This window comes from Podarcis muralis, chromosome 3, assembly GCF_964188315.1.
Source record: "Podarcis muralis chromosome 3, rPodMur119.hap1.1, whole genome shotgun sequence".
NCBI lineage: Eukaryota > Metazoa > Chordata > Lepidosauria > Squamata > Lacertidae > Podarcis > Podarcis muralis.
The window spans coordinates 110,760,259-110,773,856 of NC_135657.1; the positions used below are offsets into that span (position 1 = coordinate 110,760,259).

Consider the following 13,598-nt stretch of genomic DNA (forward strand, 5'->3'; position numbering starts at 1 on the left):
TCAAAAGCATCAATTCTTCGGGGATCAGCCTTCTTTATGGTCCAGCTCTAACTTCCGTACATCACTACTGGGAAAACCATAGCTTTCACTATACAGTACGGACCTTTGTTGGCAAGGTGATGTCTCTGCTTTTTAAGATGCTGTCTAAGATGCTGCGCATCCTTACCGGAGAGCAGCAAGCCTACTCCTTGACCCCAGCGCAGTTTCCCTCGGAGTCAGCGCGCACAGAACTGCAGGAGGCGCATTCCTGGGCTTCGACGCCGTTCCTCTTTGCTCCAGCCAGACGCTGGGAAAGACCCGCGCGCGTTTCGCCGAGGCGTCTGCAGGAAGCTCCGCCCGGCTCGCTCGCTTGTTCTTACCTGCCTGCCTGCCGGTGCCAGACAGGGAGGAGACTGTGGAATCTCGCGTCCGGGCCAGGCGTGCGTCTTTGCGCACGGGGCCCGACGAGAGCGCAGGTCATCGGCACATCTGCGCCGGCTCCTCGGGGCCCCGCCGCCTCGGAGGGTGGGGCTGGCGGGGAAGGAGGGAGGCACCTCCTGGGCTGGCGCTGTCGGGACCTGCACCCAGCGGCTCCTCCGGGACGGGAAGAGGCGGCGGCGGCGGCAGCAGCAGCAGCAGAGACGGCGCCCGGCTTGGGAAGGAGCGAGTGAGTAGCGCGTGGATTTGGGCACCATCAAAGTCTTATCGGGTGGGGATCTGGGGCAGCCCGGGTGGCCGGGGCTGGTGCCAGCGCGCTCGCGATTTCCCAGGCTGCTTGCGGAAGGGAAGCGCGCGATTCGGAGTAGCTCAGTCAGTGGGAACACCTGCGCCGTTGCTATGCTATGGGGAGTGGGGAGCGCGCGGGTTACTTCCAGAGGGCGGGAAGCGTGCGACTCGAGAGTTGCAGCAGCACGTCTGCTAGGAAGGCACTAGAGGAGACCGTGCACACGTATGGCTGTTTACATTATTATTAAAGCTTTTTTCGTGATCTAGAAAACTTAATGTAAACAAAAAACAAAAACAGATACAAAAAGTAGCTGTATGGAGTCCGCTCTTAGTTCTTAACGCTTACCGCCCACAGAAGTTAGTAGACCCTCCCAGCTCTCATATAATATCAAATAATATGGATAGCATATCAGATAATGTCTTGGACATGTGTTTATACACACACACACACACACACACACACACACACATTTACATATATAAACACTCTGATATGCTATCCATATTATTTGATCTACTTAGAAGATTTATTCATTTGCATATATATCTCTCAGAGCTGGACTTTAATATGATGCCTTGAGCGAGGACAAAATTTGGTGCCACCGCTAAATATTTATTAGTTCCACACTAATTCCTTTAGGCACAGTTTCTTTTTTTCAGATCTTCTCAGTTGGTACTGATATAAATATAGTTGTTGTTGTTATGTGCCTCCTTGGCTCAGGGCCCTGTGTGGGGGAACAACCCACACTGCCCTAAAGCCAGTGCAATATATATATATGCTTGTGTGTGTGTGTGTACACACATGGGTGGCACTGTGGGTTAAACCACAGAGCCTAGGGCTTGCCGATCAGAAGGTCGGCGGTTCGAATCCCCACGACGGTGAGCTCCCGTTGCTCGGTCCCTGCTCCTGCCAACCTAGCAGTTCGAAAGCACATCAAAGTGCAAGTAGATAAATAGGTACCGCTCCGGTGGGAAGGTAAACGGCGTTTCCGTGCACTGCTCTGGTTCGCCAGAAGCGGCTTAGTCATGCTGGCCACAGGACCCAGAAAAACAGTCTACGGACAAACGTCGGCTCCCTCGGCCAGTAAAGCGAGATGAGCGCCGCAACCCAGAGTTGGCCACAACTGGACCTAATAGTCAGGGGTCCCTTTACCTATATATAAATATATATATAATTGCTTGGGCACTGCTTGAAGAGCTTTTTCTTCTTTTCTTCACCATGGAAGACAGTTCAGAAACTTTATCTGGTAAAGAATTTGGTGGCCAGGTTGCTCATTGGGGCAAGGCGGTTTGAGCTTATTGCACTGATCCTGGCCTGACTGCACTGGCTATGAATTAGTTTCTGGTCCCAATTCAAAGTGCTGGTTTTGACCAATAAAGCCCTGAATGGCCCAGGACCGCAATACCTCAAGCACTGCCTCTCCTCATATGAACCAACCAGAGGACCATGAGATCAATCTCTGAGGCCCTTCTTTGTGTGTCTCCTCCACAACACAAGAATGGGCCTTTCCTGTGGTGGCTCCCTGCTTGTGGTGACTCACCTGGTGCCAATCATTACATATCTTTAGGTGCCAGGTGAAAGTGCTTCTCCTCAGCCAGGTGTTCAGCTGATTAACACTCTATGGCTTTTTAAATGTGTTTGTGGGAAGGAGGTTGTAAGTTTTTGTTTTATTCTGTATTTTGTGTTCTCAATTTGTATTTTTCTGTTGTCAGCCTCTCTAGGATGTTCAGATGAGGGGTAGTATACAAATATAATAGATGATGATGATGATGATGATGATGATGATGATGATGATGAATGAATGAATCTTCTAAGCAGATTAAATAATATGTAGAGCTATAAGGATGATTGCTCTAACAAACATGGTTTCCAGCACCACAATTTCCTTCCACAGGAGCACCTTAAAAGATTGCAGATTTAATGGACTTTCAAGTCTTGAATAAACTATTGGGAGGGGAGTGGTGGGTGTGGGTGTGGGTGTGGGTGTTTGGGGGGAGGGGAGTGTTAAAGAAAAAGACATGACCTTGAAAACAAGAGACATCTGGTATATTTACTGAGTTTGATGGATAGCAGAGGATTTTCTTTTGTTGCTGCTGGGTCACAGAGTTCAGGAAAATAATTGTTCATAGAAGCTCCTTGGAATTTAATTAGTGGTTCTTCCTGTTTATTGGTGTGGCAAGATTCCAAGGATTGCGTTGAATGGGATGTATCCACAGAATCTCTCCAGAAAAGGCATCCCCATTGAAAACTATGGAATGCACTTCAGGATATAATATCATTTAATAATAATAATAATTTTTATTTATATCCCACCCTCCCCAGCCGAAGCCGGGCTCAGGGCAGCTATCAACAATAAAATACAACATTCTAAAATTATTTAATTATAAAATTAATTCAAATCAAATTGATGGCAACCATGTTTTTGGTTGTAACCTGTAATTATTTAGAAATAATTACTGTTATTTATTAAATTTGCATGCCGCCCTATACCCACAGGTCTCAGGGCGGTTCACAACATAAAATCACAATATAAAAAGACAAAATACATAATCAAAACAGAAACAAAAACAACCCAAGAAAACACACACACACATCACATTTTAAAAGGGCATTGGACGTCAATCAGCCAAAGGCCTGGTTAAAGAGGAATGTTTTTGCCTGGAGCCTAAAGGTATATAATGAAGGCACCAGCCGAACATTCATGGGAATATCTCTAGTTGGCTTCAGTCATCCTGGTCCTAAACCAGGTGAAGTGGCCTTCACAGCTGGGTAACTGTGCAAGAAAATAAATGCCTCTCTTTTTCTCCTCCCCCTCCTTTCTTTCTGAACAGATGTTGACTTTTCTTCCATTCTTGAGCCTCTGGGATTTTCAGTAGCAATATGACTTCGTCGAATGAATATGGTTCCAGTTCCTGGGAGCTCATTGTTGCTATCGATCACCAGTGCGGAGGGGAGCAAAAGGAAAGCACCCTCCAAGTATCAGGAGATCTTCACATTGGAGGAGTGATGCTTAAGCTCGTGGAACAAATCAGTGAGTTCAAAGATACATACTTTTCTGTATATGCACCAAGGCAGAACACTTTGGTTAATTTACTTATATGGGCAGTTTCTTCAAGTGTCACTATACAACAACTCTTCATTGGTGCTCATGTTTTTTTTTTGGGGGGGGGGGTAGGATGTGTCCTGTTTAAGCTATTGCAGGATGAACCCTTTTTGGTAATAAAGGGCTGGATTCAACTAAGTAGTTGCACTAGTGGGAGTTAGTGCAAGAAGTCCCATTAGTGCAACAGGGCTCCCGCCACCCCCAAAATTGGCTGTGGGGGTGGGTGGGTCAGGAGAACCCCCAGAATGATGTGCATGGGGAGAAGAGGGGAGATTATTCTGTGTGACAAGCAGAAATGTTTGCACTGACAGAATAATTCAGTAGTGCAACACTGAGTTCCTCCCAATGCTTTTAATCTTTTGCTGCATTCTAATTTTATATTGTGGGGTGCGGGTGGCACTGTGGATTAAACCACAGAGCCTCGGACTTGCCAATCAGAAGGTTGGTGGTTCGAATCCACGCAACGGGGTGAATTCCCGTTGCTCGGTCCCTGCTCCTGCCAACCTAGTAGTTCAAAAGTATGAAGTGCAAGTAGATAAATAGGTACCGCTCTGGTGGGAAGGTAAATGGTGTTTCCGTGCGCTGCTCTGGTTCTCCTGAAGCGGCTTAGTCATGCTGGCCACATGACCCGGAAGCTGCATGCCAGCTCCATTGGCCAATAAAGTGAGATGAGTGCCGCAACCCGAGAGTCGGTCACGACTGGACCTAATGGTCAGGGGTCCCTTTACCTTTAATTTTGTATTGTACATTTTGTTTTGCTTTTAAATTGTAAGCCACTTTGAGAGAGAGAACTATCTGTAGCAAGGGACAAATAAATATAATTAATAGTAACGCTTGGATGACTTGCAGTAGACCGTGATGGCCAAACTTGGCCCTCCAGCTGTTTTGGGACTACAGCTCCCATCATCCCTGACCGCTGGTCCTGTTAGCTAGGGATGATGGGAGTTGTAGTTTGGCCATCACTGCAGTAGACGGCCAAGAGATTCTGGCTTTCGTTGATTAACAAGAGCAACAACCAAAGGCTTGTTGTTCCTTCTTTCAAATTAGGCTTTCAGCTGATTGTCGGGGCTTCCAAGTGTCGAGCCCCACATGTGGCGAAAAGAGGTCACTTGAGGTCATGGTGACATCATGGGATAGACAGATAGGCAGCCGCACCTACCTATCAAACTTGGGGAATTGGGAAAAATAAGAATCTGGCTCACCAGCCTAAGTGCAAAGAAGAGCCAGGTGGATTTGTGTTTACATAAGAAGGCTTATAATGGTACCTGTTCTTTGAACTCAGGGATGGGAAACCCATAGCCATAAAAATGTTGTCGCACTACAACTCCCATCATCCCTGACCAATCACCTTTAGCAGGTTGTTAATACTTGTGCTTGGTTTTGATGTTTTTCCCAGGAGTGTCGCAGGACTGGTCAGACTATGCCCTTTGGTGGGAGCAGAAGCAGTGCTGGCTTCTCAAAACTCACTGGACGCTGGATAAGTATGGGGTGCAAGCAGATGCCAAACTGCTGTTCACTGTCCAGCACAAAATGTTGCGCCTCCGTCTGCCGAGCATGAAGACGGTGAGGCTGAACGTCAGCTTCTCGTCTGTGGTCTTCAAGGTAGTTGGAGACATCTGCAGGACCCTTGGTAAGTGTGGCCTCTCCAAGACTCTGGGTAGTTATATTTGGTGACCTGAATATGTGTTGGTAACACAATTGTTGTTGTTGTTTAGTCGTTTAGTCGTGTCCAACTCTTTGTGACCCCATGGACCAGAGCCCGCCAGGCACTTCTGTCTTCCACTGCCTCCCGCAGTTTGGTCAAACTCATGCTTGTAGCTTCGAGAACACTGTCCAACCATCTCGTCCTCTGTCGTCCCCTTCTCCTTGTGCCCTCCATCTTTCCCAACATCAGGGTCTTTTCCAGGGAGTCTTCTCTTCTCATGAGGTGGCCAAAGTATCGGAGCCTCAGCTTCAGGATCTGTCTTTCCTGTGAGCACTCAGGGCTGATTTCCTTCAGAATGGAGAGGTTTGATCATCTTGCAGTCCATGGGACTCTCAAGAGTCTCCTCCAGCACCATAATTCAAAAGCATCAATTCTTCAGCAATCAGCCTTCTTTATGGTCCAGCTCTCACTTCCATACATCACTACTGGGAAAACCATAGCTTTAACTATACGGACCTTTGTTGGCAAGGTGATGTCTCTGCTTTTTAAGATGCTGTCTTGGTTTGCCATCGCCTTTCTCCCAAGGAGCAGGCGTCTTTTAATTTCGTGACTGCTCTTTGCTAGCACAATTAGTAGTATACAAAGATGCATTATATACTTAGTACTACCTGCACTGACTAGCAGCTGTTCTATATATATATATATATATAAAATTTTATTGATTTTAACATATAAATTATAAAATGTACCACAAAACTTATCACTTATACAATCTTTTTAGACTTCCACCAGCACCTCTGATGGTCCACCGTTTTAACCACTTCTTACGTATTTCTTATTTGTTTCGCCAATTAAATCCGGATTTTTTAGTGTTTTGGAGTCTACCGCTATGCCGAACAAGCTTGAGGCTGCGCTTCTCGAGGGTAGAAAATGGCGTCCCGCGCCGGCATCTCAATCTCGCTGCTCTTTTTGCTCCTTAAAGGAGCTTTTTTTGGCAGTGGAGAGACCGCTCTACGGCTTGCAGGGATCCTGTCCTCAGGATCTTCCCCCTGAGGCTTTTGGGGGCTTGCGGCGCCCTTGCAAAACCCCCGTTTTCCCCTGAAAAGCTGGATTCTCCCCAGAGGGCTGAATCCCGCTTGCAAATCGGCTCCGCGGTAAACCGGAAGTGTGACTAGCAGCAGTTCTGCAGGTTTTCAGACAAGGCTGCCTCCCAAAGCCTGTGTTCTGCCATAGACCTATGTCCCTTCCCACAACTGCAATCCCTTCCGTATCTTTTGCCTTGTGTTTGGCTTCCCATGAAACCGCTCTTTGCAAAGGATGGAAACAGAACAACATCTGGCTTTGGTAAATTTCGCCCTATGTTGTTCGGCGTGGGTTATAATTCCTAAGGCTGTTGGATGATCTAAGAATGAGCTTTCTGCTTCTGTGATTAAAGGAAAGAGTTGCTTCTTCAGTTATCTGCGTTACCCATATATAGATATTCTATACAGTGGTACCTTGGTACCCGAACGGCTTGCCTCGTGAACAAATCGGCTCCCGAACGCCGCAAACCCGGAAGTGAGTGTTCTAGTTTGCGAACATTTTTCAGAAGCCAAACATCCGACGCGACTTCCATGGCTTCCAACTGAGTACAGGTTTCGGGAGTCGAACGGACTCCCAGAACAGATTAAGTTGGACAACCAAGGCACCACTGTACTGTTTGTTTCAGTGGGTTAATCCCAAGCTAATTGGATGAAAGCCCAATACAGTGGTACCTCGGATTACGGACGCTTCAGGTTACAGACGCTTCAGGTTACAGACTCCACTAACTCAGAAATAGTACCTCGGGTTAAGAACTCTGCTTCAAGATGAGAACAGAAATCGGGCTCCGGTGGCGCAGCAGCAGTAGGAGGCCCCATTAGCTAAAGTGGTGCTTCAGGTTAAGAACAGTTTCAGGTTAAGAACGGACCTCCGGAACGAATTAAGTACTTAACCCGAGGTACCACTGTACTAGTCAGAGTTGCTACTATCATGCATTGTCTCCTCTGCATTCTCCAAGGCTTTTTATCCATGCACCTTCCAGTTGCAACTCTCATTGCTCCAGAAAAACCTTTTCCAAGTTGCCACGGTCAGGGGGTATTTTACAGAGCAACACCCCATGTGGAGCTGTCGCAGGAAGGAAATATGGTCCTTCTCACCCAGGGTGGATAAAAATCAAATGTTGTTTTTTTTTTAAAATCAAATTTAAAAAACGGATTTTTAAAATTTAAATTGGATTTTCTTTTTATTTAAATCGGATTTTTAAAATAAAATGCTTTTGGAGGAAAAATCTTTCTTAAAGATAGTTTTCTATTTAAGTTACATTATAGTCCAAAGGCTATTCATCAGGAAATAAGGATTTGTTTTAAGTTTTTCATGTGTGCTAAAACTCAGTCTAAGGTGTGTGTGTTTTAAAAAAGCGTTTAACCACATCAGTTAACAAACCTGCATACATATGCTATAATGTTTTATTGTTTTAATTAAATAAATTGTTTGAATTGTTATTAAGGAAATGGTTATTTTTCTCCTTCCAGTAAAGTACAGCAGAAAAGTTGTCCAAATATAAAGTTAACCTCACAATCATTTATTAATTTTCTGTCAACATATTTCTAGTAGTATAACCAAATCAGTCATTTTTGATATAACTGTAAAAACCACTCTGAAAATTTATTATTCCAAAAATGAAACCTTCATCTGGTTGCAAATATTAAGATTATACCAGCAAGAACGAGTCTTTCTGTAAAAAATATATGATTTAAATCAAGTCTTACTGACTATTGATTTAAATCGTGATTGATTTAAATAAAATCGATTGATTTAAATCAAATCCACCCTGTCCTCACCTGTGCATCATCATCATTATTATTATTATTATTATTATTATTATTATTATTATTATTATTATTATTTGAATCTATATAAGCGCTTTCTGCTCATATATGTAAGGTTGGTTGTGATCTACAATCAGCTTTTCAAACAGCCAAGGTACCTCTTTATTTTTCTGAACAGTGTACCTCTTTTCTCCACCTGACGCTACATTGCAGACTGGTTTTAATACCTCTTTGGGTGGTATTTCAATTATGGTTTATGTTGTGGAGCAGTTATCCTTCCTTGCATGGATATCATTCATAGCACTTCTTTAGATCAGAGGTACTATCTGTAGAGGGACACGGGTGGCCCTGTGGGTTAAACCACAGAGCCAAGGACTTGCCGATCAGAAGGTCGGTGGTTCAAATCCCTGCCACGGGGTGAGCTCCCGTTGCTCGGCCCCTGCTCCTGCCAACCTAGCAGTTCGAAAGCACGTCAAAGCGCAAGTAGATAAATAGGTACCGCTCCAGCGGGAAGGTAAACGCCGTTTCCGTGCGCTGCTCTGGTTCGCCAGAAGCGGCTTGGTCCTGCTGGCCACATGAAGCTGTACGCCGGCTCCCCAGGCCAATAAAGCAAGATGAGCGCCGCAACCCCAGAGTCGGCCACGACTGGACCTAATGGTCAGGGGTCCCCTTTACCTTTACCTTTACTGTCTGTAGGCTAAGCCAGACCCCACCTAGAGTACTCTGGGCACGGTTGTTCAAAGAAGGCTAACGGGAGCAGGAACCACCCTGAGATCTACAGATAAAGGGCAGGGCAGTATATTAAATAGATTAATAAGTAGAGAAGAGGGCAACGAAGACAGTGAGGGGCCTGGGGAGCAAGTCCAAAGAGGAAACACTGAATGAATGAATGAGTTGGGTATCTGACTCAGTTAGCTCAGTCAGTAGAGCATGGAACTTTTAATCTCAAGGTTGTGGGTTCAGCAAAAGATTCCTGCATTGAAAGCAGTTGGACAAAATAGCGGAAGAACTCTCACCTAGATTCTGGGCAGATTTATTTCCTATTGCTCCAGAGAGCAGGACTTGAACAATTGGGTTTGAATTATAAGAAAAAAGAATATAAGGAAATGTGGCAAATTGCTCTGAGGGAAAACCTTACCTTTCAAGTAAAGGCTCAAAGAAATGGTCCGGAAGCAGATAAATTTTATGCCATATGGTATAAATTTATTGAGGGACGCAGGTGATGCTGGGGGTTAAACCACAGAGCCTAGGACTTGCTGATCAGAAGGTTGGCGGTTCGAATCCCTGCGACAGGGTGAGCTCCCGTTGCTCGGTCCCTGCCCCTGCCAACCTAGCAGTTCGAAAGCATGTCAAAGTGCAAGTAGATAAATAGGTACCGCTCCGGCGGGAAGGTAAACGGCGTTTCCGTGCGCTGCTCTGGTTCGCCAGAAGCGGCTTAGTCATGCTGGCCACATGACCCGGAAGCTCAACGCCAGCTCCCTCGGCCAGTAAAGCGAGATGAGCGCTGCAACCCCAGAGTCAGCCACGTCTGGACCTAATGGTCAGGGGTCCCTTTACCTTTACCTTTATACATTTATCGAGCATATAACTTAAGTCTGAGGGCATTCTTCACCCTCCCACAACTCTCGGAAGATTTTGGACTATATTTGGCACGGATACGGAAGCACCTTGTTGTTGATTTAACATTTGATTGTCCCACACTTGTTTGTTTTGTTTGTTACAGGTATTGTTCTATGTGTTTTATTTTTATGTACCTTAAACTTGATGTAAAAACGTAATAATAATAATAATGTTATTCCAAAAAAGAAAGAAAGAATAGAAACATTTTCTCTCAAAAAAGAAAGAGGATATAGACTAAACTTTAGGGACCTATTATATCCAGAAAATATCTCAAATATATACCTTGGTTAATGTGAAGCAGAGATGACTATCAAACAGATAGACAGACAGAGTATACACAGACACACACTAGGGTTTCTGCCCCTGCTCGTTTCGCTGCCCCACCTACTTGTCAACCCCATTGCAAACTATCCTTCCCTCATACTTAATCAACCCCCCTCCCTTTACACTTCAACACACCCACCACCGGTGAGCAACTTTGGATTTGTTTTTGTGAAGAAAAATGGAATGCACCATTGCAATAAAATTATTTACCATTTTTTTGCTGTATAAAACTCACTTTTTCCCTTCTAAAAAGTAAGGGGAAATGTGTGTCTTATGGAGCGAATGCAGGCTGTGCAGCTATCCCAGAAGCCAGAACAGCAAGAGGGATTGTTGTTTTCACTGCGCAGCGATCCCTCTTGCTGTTCTGGCTTCTGAGATTCAGAATTTTTTTTTTCTTGTTTACCTCCTCCAAAAACTAGGTGCATCTTGTGGTTTGGTGCATCTTATAGAGCGAACAATACGGTATCTATCTTTAGAGAGAGATGAGGAGGAGTGTTTCTGAAACTGTCAAAATGGCAGTGATAATGCACCATGTTCCTACTGGTACAAATCTCACAGAGTTAATGGCGTTTGCATCGACACGGCAGCTTGAGGTTGCTGCCTCAACCCAATAAGTCTGTTTTAAGGCCATGAATTTCAGAACGACCGCAGTGCATATCGTTCACATCTCCTGTGGCATGTGAATTAACGCGCACGCTCCCCAGGGATGGAATTTGTCACCCCGAGCCATATTAACAGCTGTGCAATTCACTATCTAAATTCCTAGCGCATGACTGTAAACCTGTCTTGAGTGTCACAATTACTATGATGAAAGCCCCAGATATTGCTCAACTGGAATTTGGCTCTTCAGTCTTCCTAACCACAAATAACAGTTATGGAGCAGATAAATTAGTTCAGCCTGCGGGAGAATATGTGTGACCAAATTAACAGAATAAAAACATTGTTTGGCTATAAGACCGTAATTAAAGAAGGGAAAGTAGGAAGCACCTAATACAATTGATTGTGTTTTCAGAACACTGCAGTACTTCTGCTACAATATCAGCAGTTAGTTCTATTGCTTGAGTTGACTGACGAAATAAAATAGGGTCATTCATACACATCAGACCATGTTTGTTCTACATATGCAGAGATTCAGCCCTGCAGTTCTCATCCCTGCACCTTGGTCAAGCAAGCAAGGAGAATGTTCCCATACACTGGGAAAAGCAAAGCAAATAACACACAAAATTTCTTGTTTGAATTGCCAGCTCGTAGGTAGTCAGGTTAATGTTTATTTTATTTTTATTCGTTTCCAAGGTTTCCCCCTCCCCTAAAAATAACTTTTATTAATACAGAAAATGTGAGGAAAAGAAACATAACGTGTATGTGCTGCCCTTCGGTATAATAAATTTGTCCAGGGAGGGTTGCAAATGAAATATTGTAAGCATAGGCAAGGCTGCAAGAGCTCAACCAAATTTGTCAAAGCTCAGGAAGCACAAATGAGGGAAGCCTTTTCAGCCTGTTCTCATCAAAGATGTTTCCATTTTTACCTTCCGAAACTCCGTCCCAGGTATCAGACGGCCAGAAGAACTCTCTCTACTGAGACCATCGGAAGACGCGAAAAAGAAAAAGAGAAAAGACAAAGACAAAGAACCAGTCATAGAAGATATTTTAAATCTGAACAACTCTCCTGTGAGTTTGGGATTGCCAGGTAAATAACCCAACAGACACTACTGAGTTTATTTACTTACTTATTTGGTAAGTAAGGCACTTGTGATCTTTCAATTTGTCACAAGCAACAGAGAGGGAAGGAATACCTGTTGAGTTCATAAAAAGGCTTACTTTCGGTAGCGGGTGAGCATTATGGGGCTGTACCAAAGGCTGAATTAGTTTATCAAACTTTTTTTTAGCTTTTGAATTTTTATTTTTATTTTACAAATGTAAATCACCGTATTTTTTGCTCCATAAGACTCACTTTCTCCCTCCTAAAAAGTAAGGGGAAATGTGTGTGTGTGTCTTATGGAGCGAATGCAGGCTGTGCAGCTATCCCAGAAGCCAGAACAGCAAGAGGGATTGCTGCTTTCACTGCGCAGCGATCCCTCTTGCTGTTCTGGCTTCTGAGATTCAGAATATTTTTTTCTTGTTTTCCTCCTCCAAAAACTAGGTGCGTCTTGTCGTCTGGCGCGTCTTATAGAGCGAAAGATACGGTAGTTACAATACCAAATACATATCCATAAAATGAGATTTCTCTGAATCTCGAGACTTCCCCCCCCCCCATCCACTCCATGGGTCCTGTTGTCAACATTTCTGACTGCATATTATTTCATAATCTATGTTCTATAACCATCCATATTGTCCGTAGTATTTGTGGCATTACAAGTGAGATTAAAATCCTGCTAATGTTTTCATCTGCTTACAGTGGTCTCCTAAATAAATTAGAAACTTTCCCCATTCTTTCTTGAATTTCTTCTTGGTCTCTGAGTTTCACAGTCAGTTTTGTCATCTCAGCATAGTCTGACAATTTAGTTTGCCATTCCTCTCTGGTGGGGACTCTTTCTTCTTTCCATCTCTGGGTGGTTTTTCAAACTTTTTTTATGGCGAGGAAAGGCAAAACCATTCTCCACCATCTGCATTGTGACACCCATAAAACTAGTAAAGGTAAAGGGACCCCTGACCATTAGGTCCAGTTATGGCCGACTCTGGGGTTGAGGCGCTCATCTCGCTTTATTGGCCAAGGGAGCCGGTGTACAGCTTCTGGGTAATGTGGCCAGCAGGACTAAGCCGCTTCTGGCGAACCAGAGCAGAGCACGGAAATGCCGTTTACCTTCCCGCTGGAGCGGTACCTATTTATCTACTTGCCCTTTGACGTGCTTTCAAACTGCTAGGTTGGCAGGAGCTGGGACCGAACAACAGGAGCTCACCCCGCCGCGGGGATTCGAACCACCGACCTTCTGACCGACAAGTCCTAGGCTCTGTGGTTTAACCCACAGCGCCACCCGCGTCCCTATAAAAACTGGTACCCAAGTCCAAAAAGGCATCGATACAATCTGGAGAGAATCAGTGGTCTCCACAGTAACAAATCTTGCTAGCTGTGCTGGATGACAGCAGTGAAGGCCTAAGCATCTTTCAGTCTGCTGAACAAGGAGAAAGTGGACAGAGAAGCTGGTGGGATAACGATCTGTCTGTGGGAGGTTAACTCTGGAGCTGTGCGCAAAATGGCCTCTTGAAATTCTCCCCTCTGTGGGCAGAGAAATTGAAGGAGAGACCGAGGCTACATCCATGTATTTAAAACACATGGCTTCCCCCAAAGAATTCTGGGAACTGTAGTGTGTTAAGGATGCTGTGATGTGAGGGGTAAACTACATTTCTCAGGAA

The 13,598-nt window shown here is 44.7% G+C and overlaps 1 protein-coding gene across 2 annotated transcripts in view; it reads left to right on the plus strand.

Annotated features, from left to right (window-relative positions):
• Positions 1-366: 366 nt before the first annotated feature.
• FERMT1 (FERM domain containing kindlin 1) overlaps positions 367-13,598 on the plus strand; it is a 43,360-nt gene continuing 30,128 nt past the window's right edge. The window contains exons 1-4 of one of the 2 annotated variants that reach the window (XM_028722203.2): positions 370-646; positions 3,538-3,737; positions 5,206-5,439; positions 11,794-11,934. In XM_028722203.2, coding sequence (XP_028578036.2) covers positions 3,587-3,737; positions 5,206-5,439; positions 11,794-11,934 — 526 coding nt within the window. In that variant the 5' untranslated portion in view covers positions 370-646; positions 3,538-3,586. Of the gene's footprint in view, positions 647-3,537; positions 3,738-5,205; positions 5,440-11,793; positions 11,935-13,598 lie in introns of both variants that reach the window. The other variant, XM_028722204.2, reaches the window with a different exon arrangement.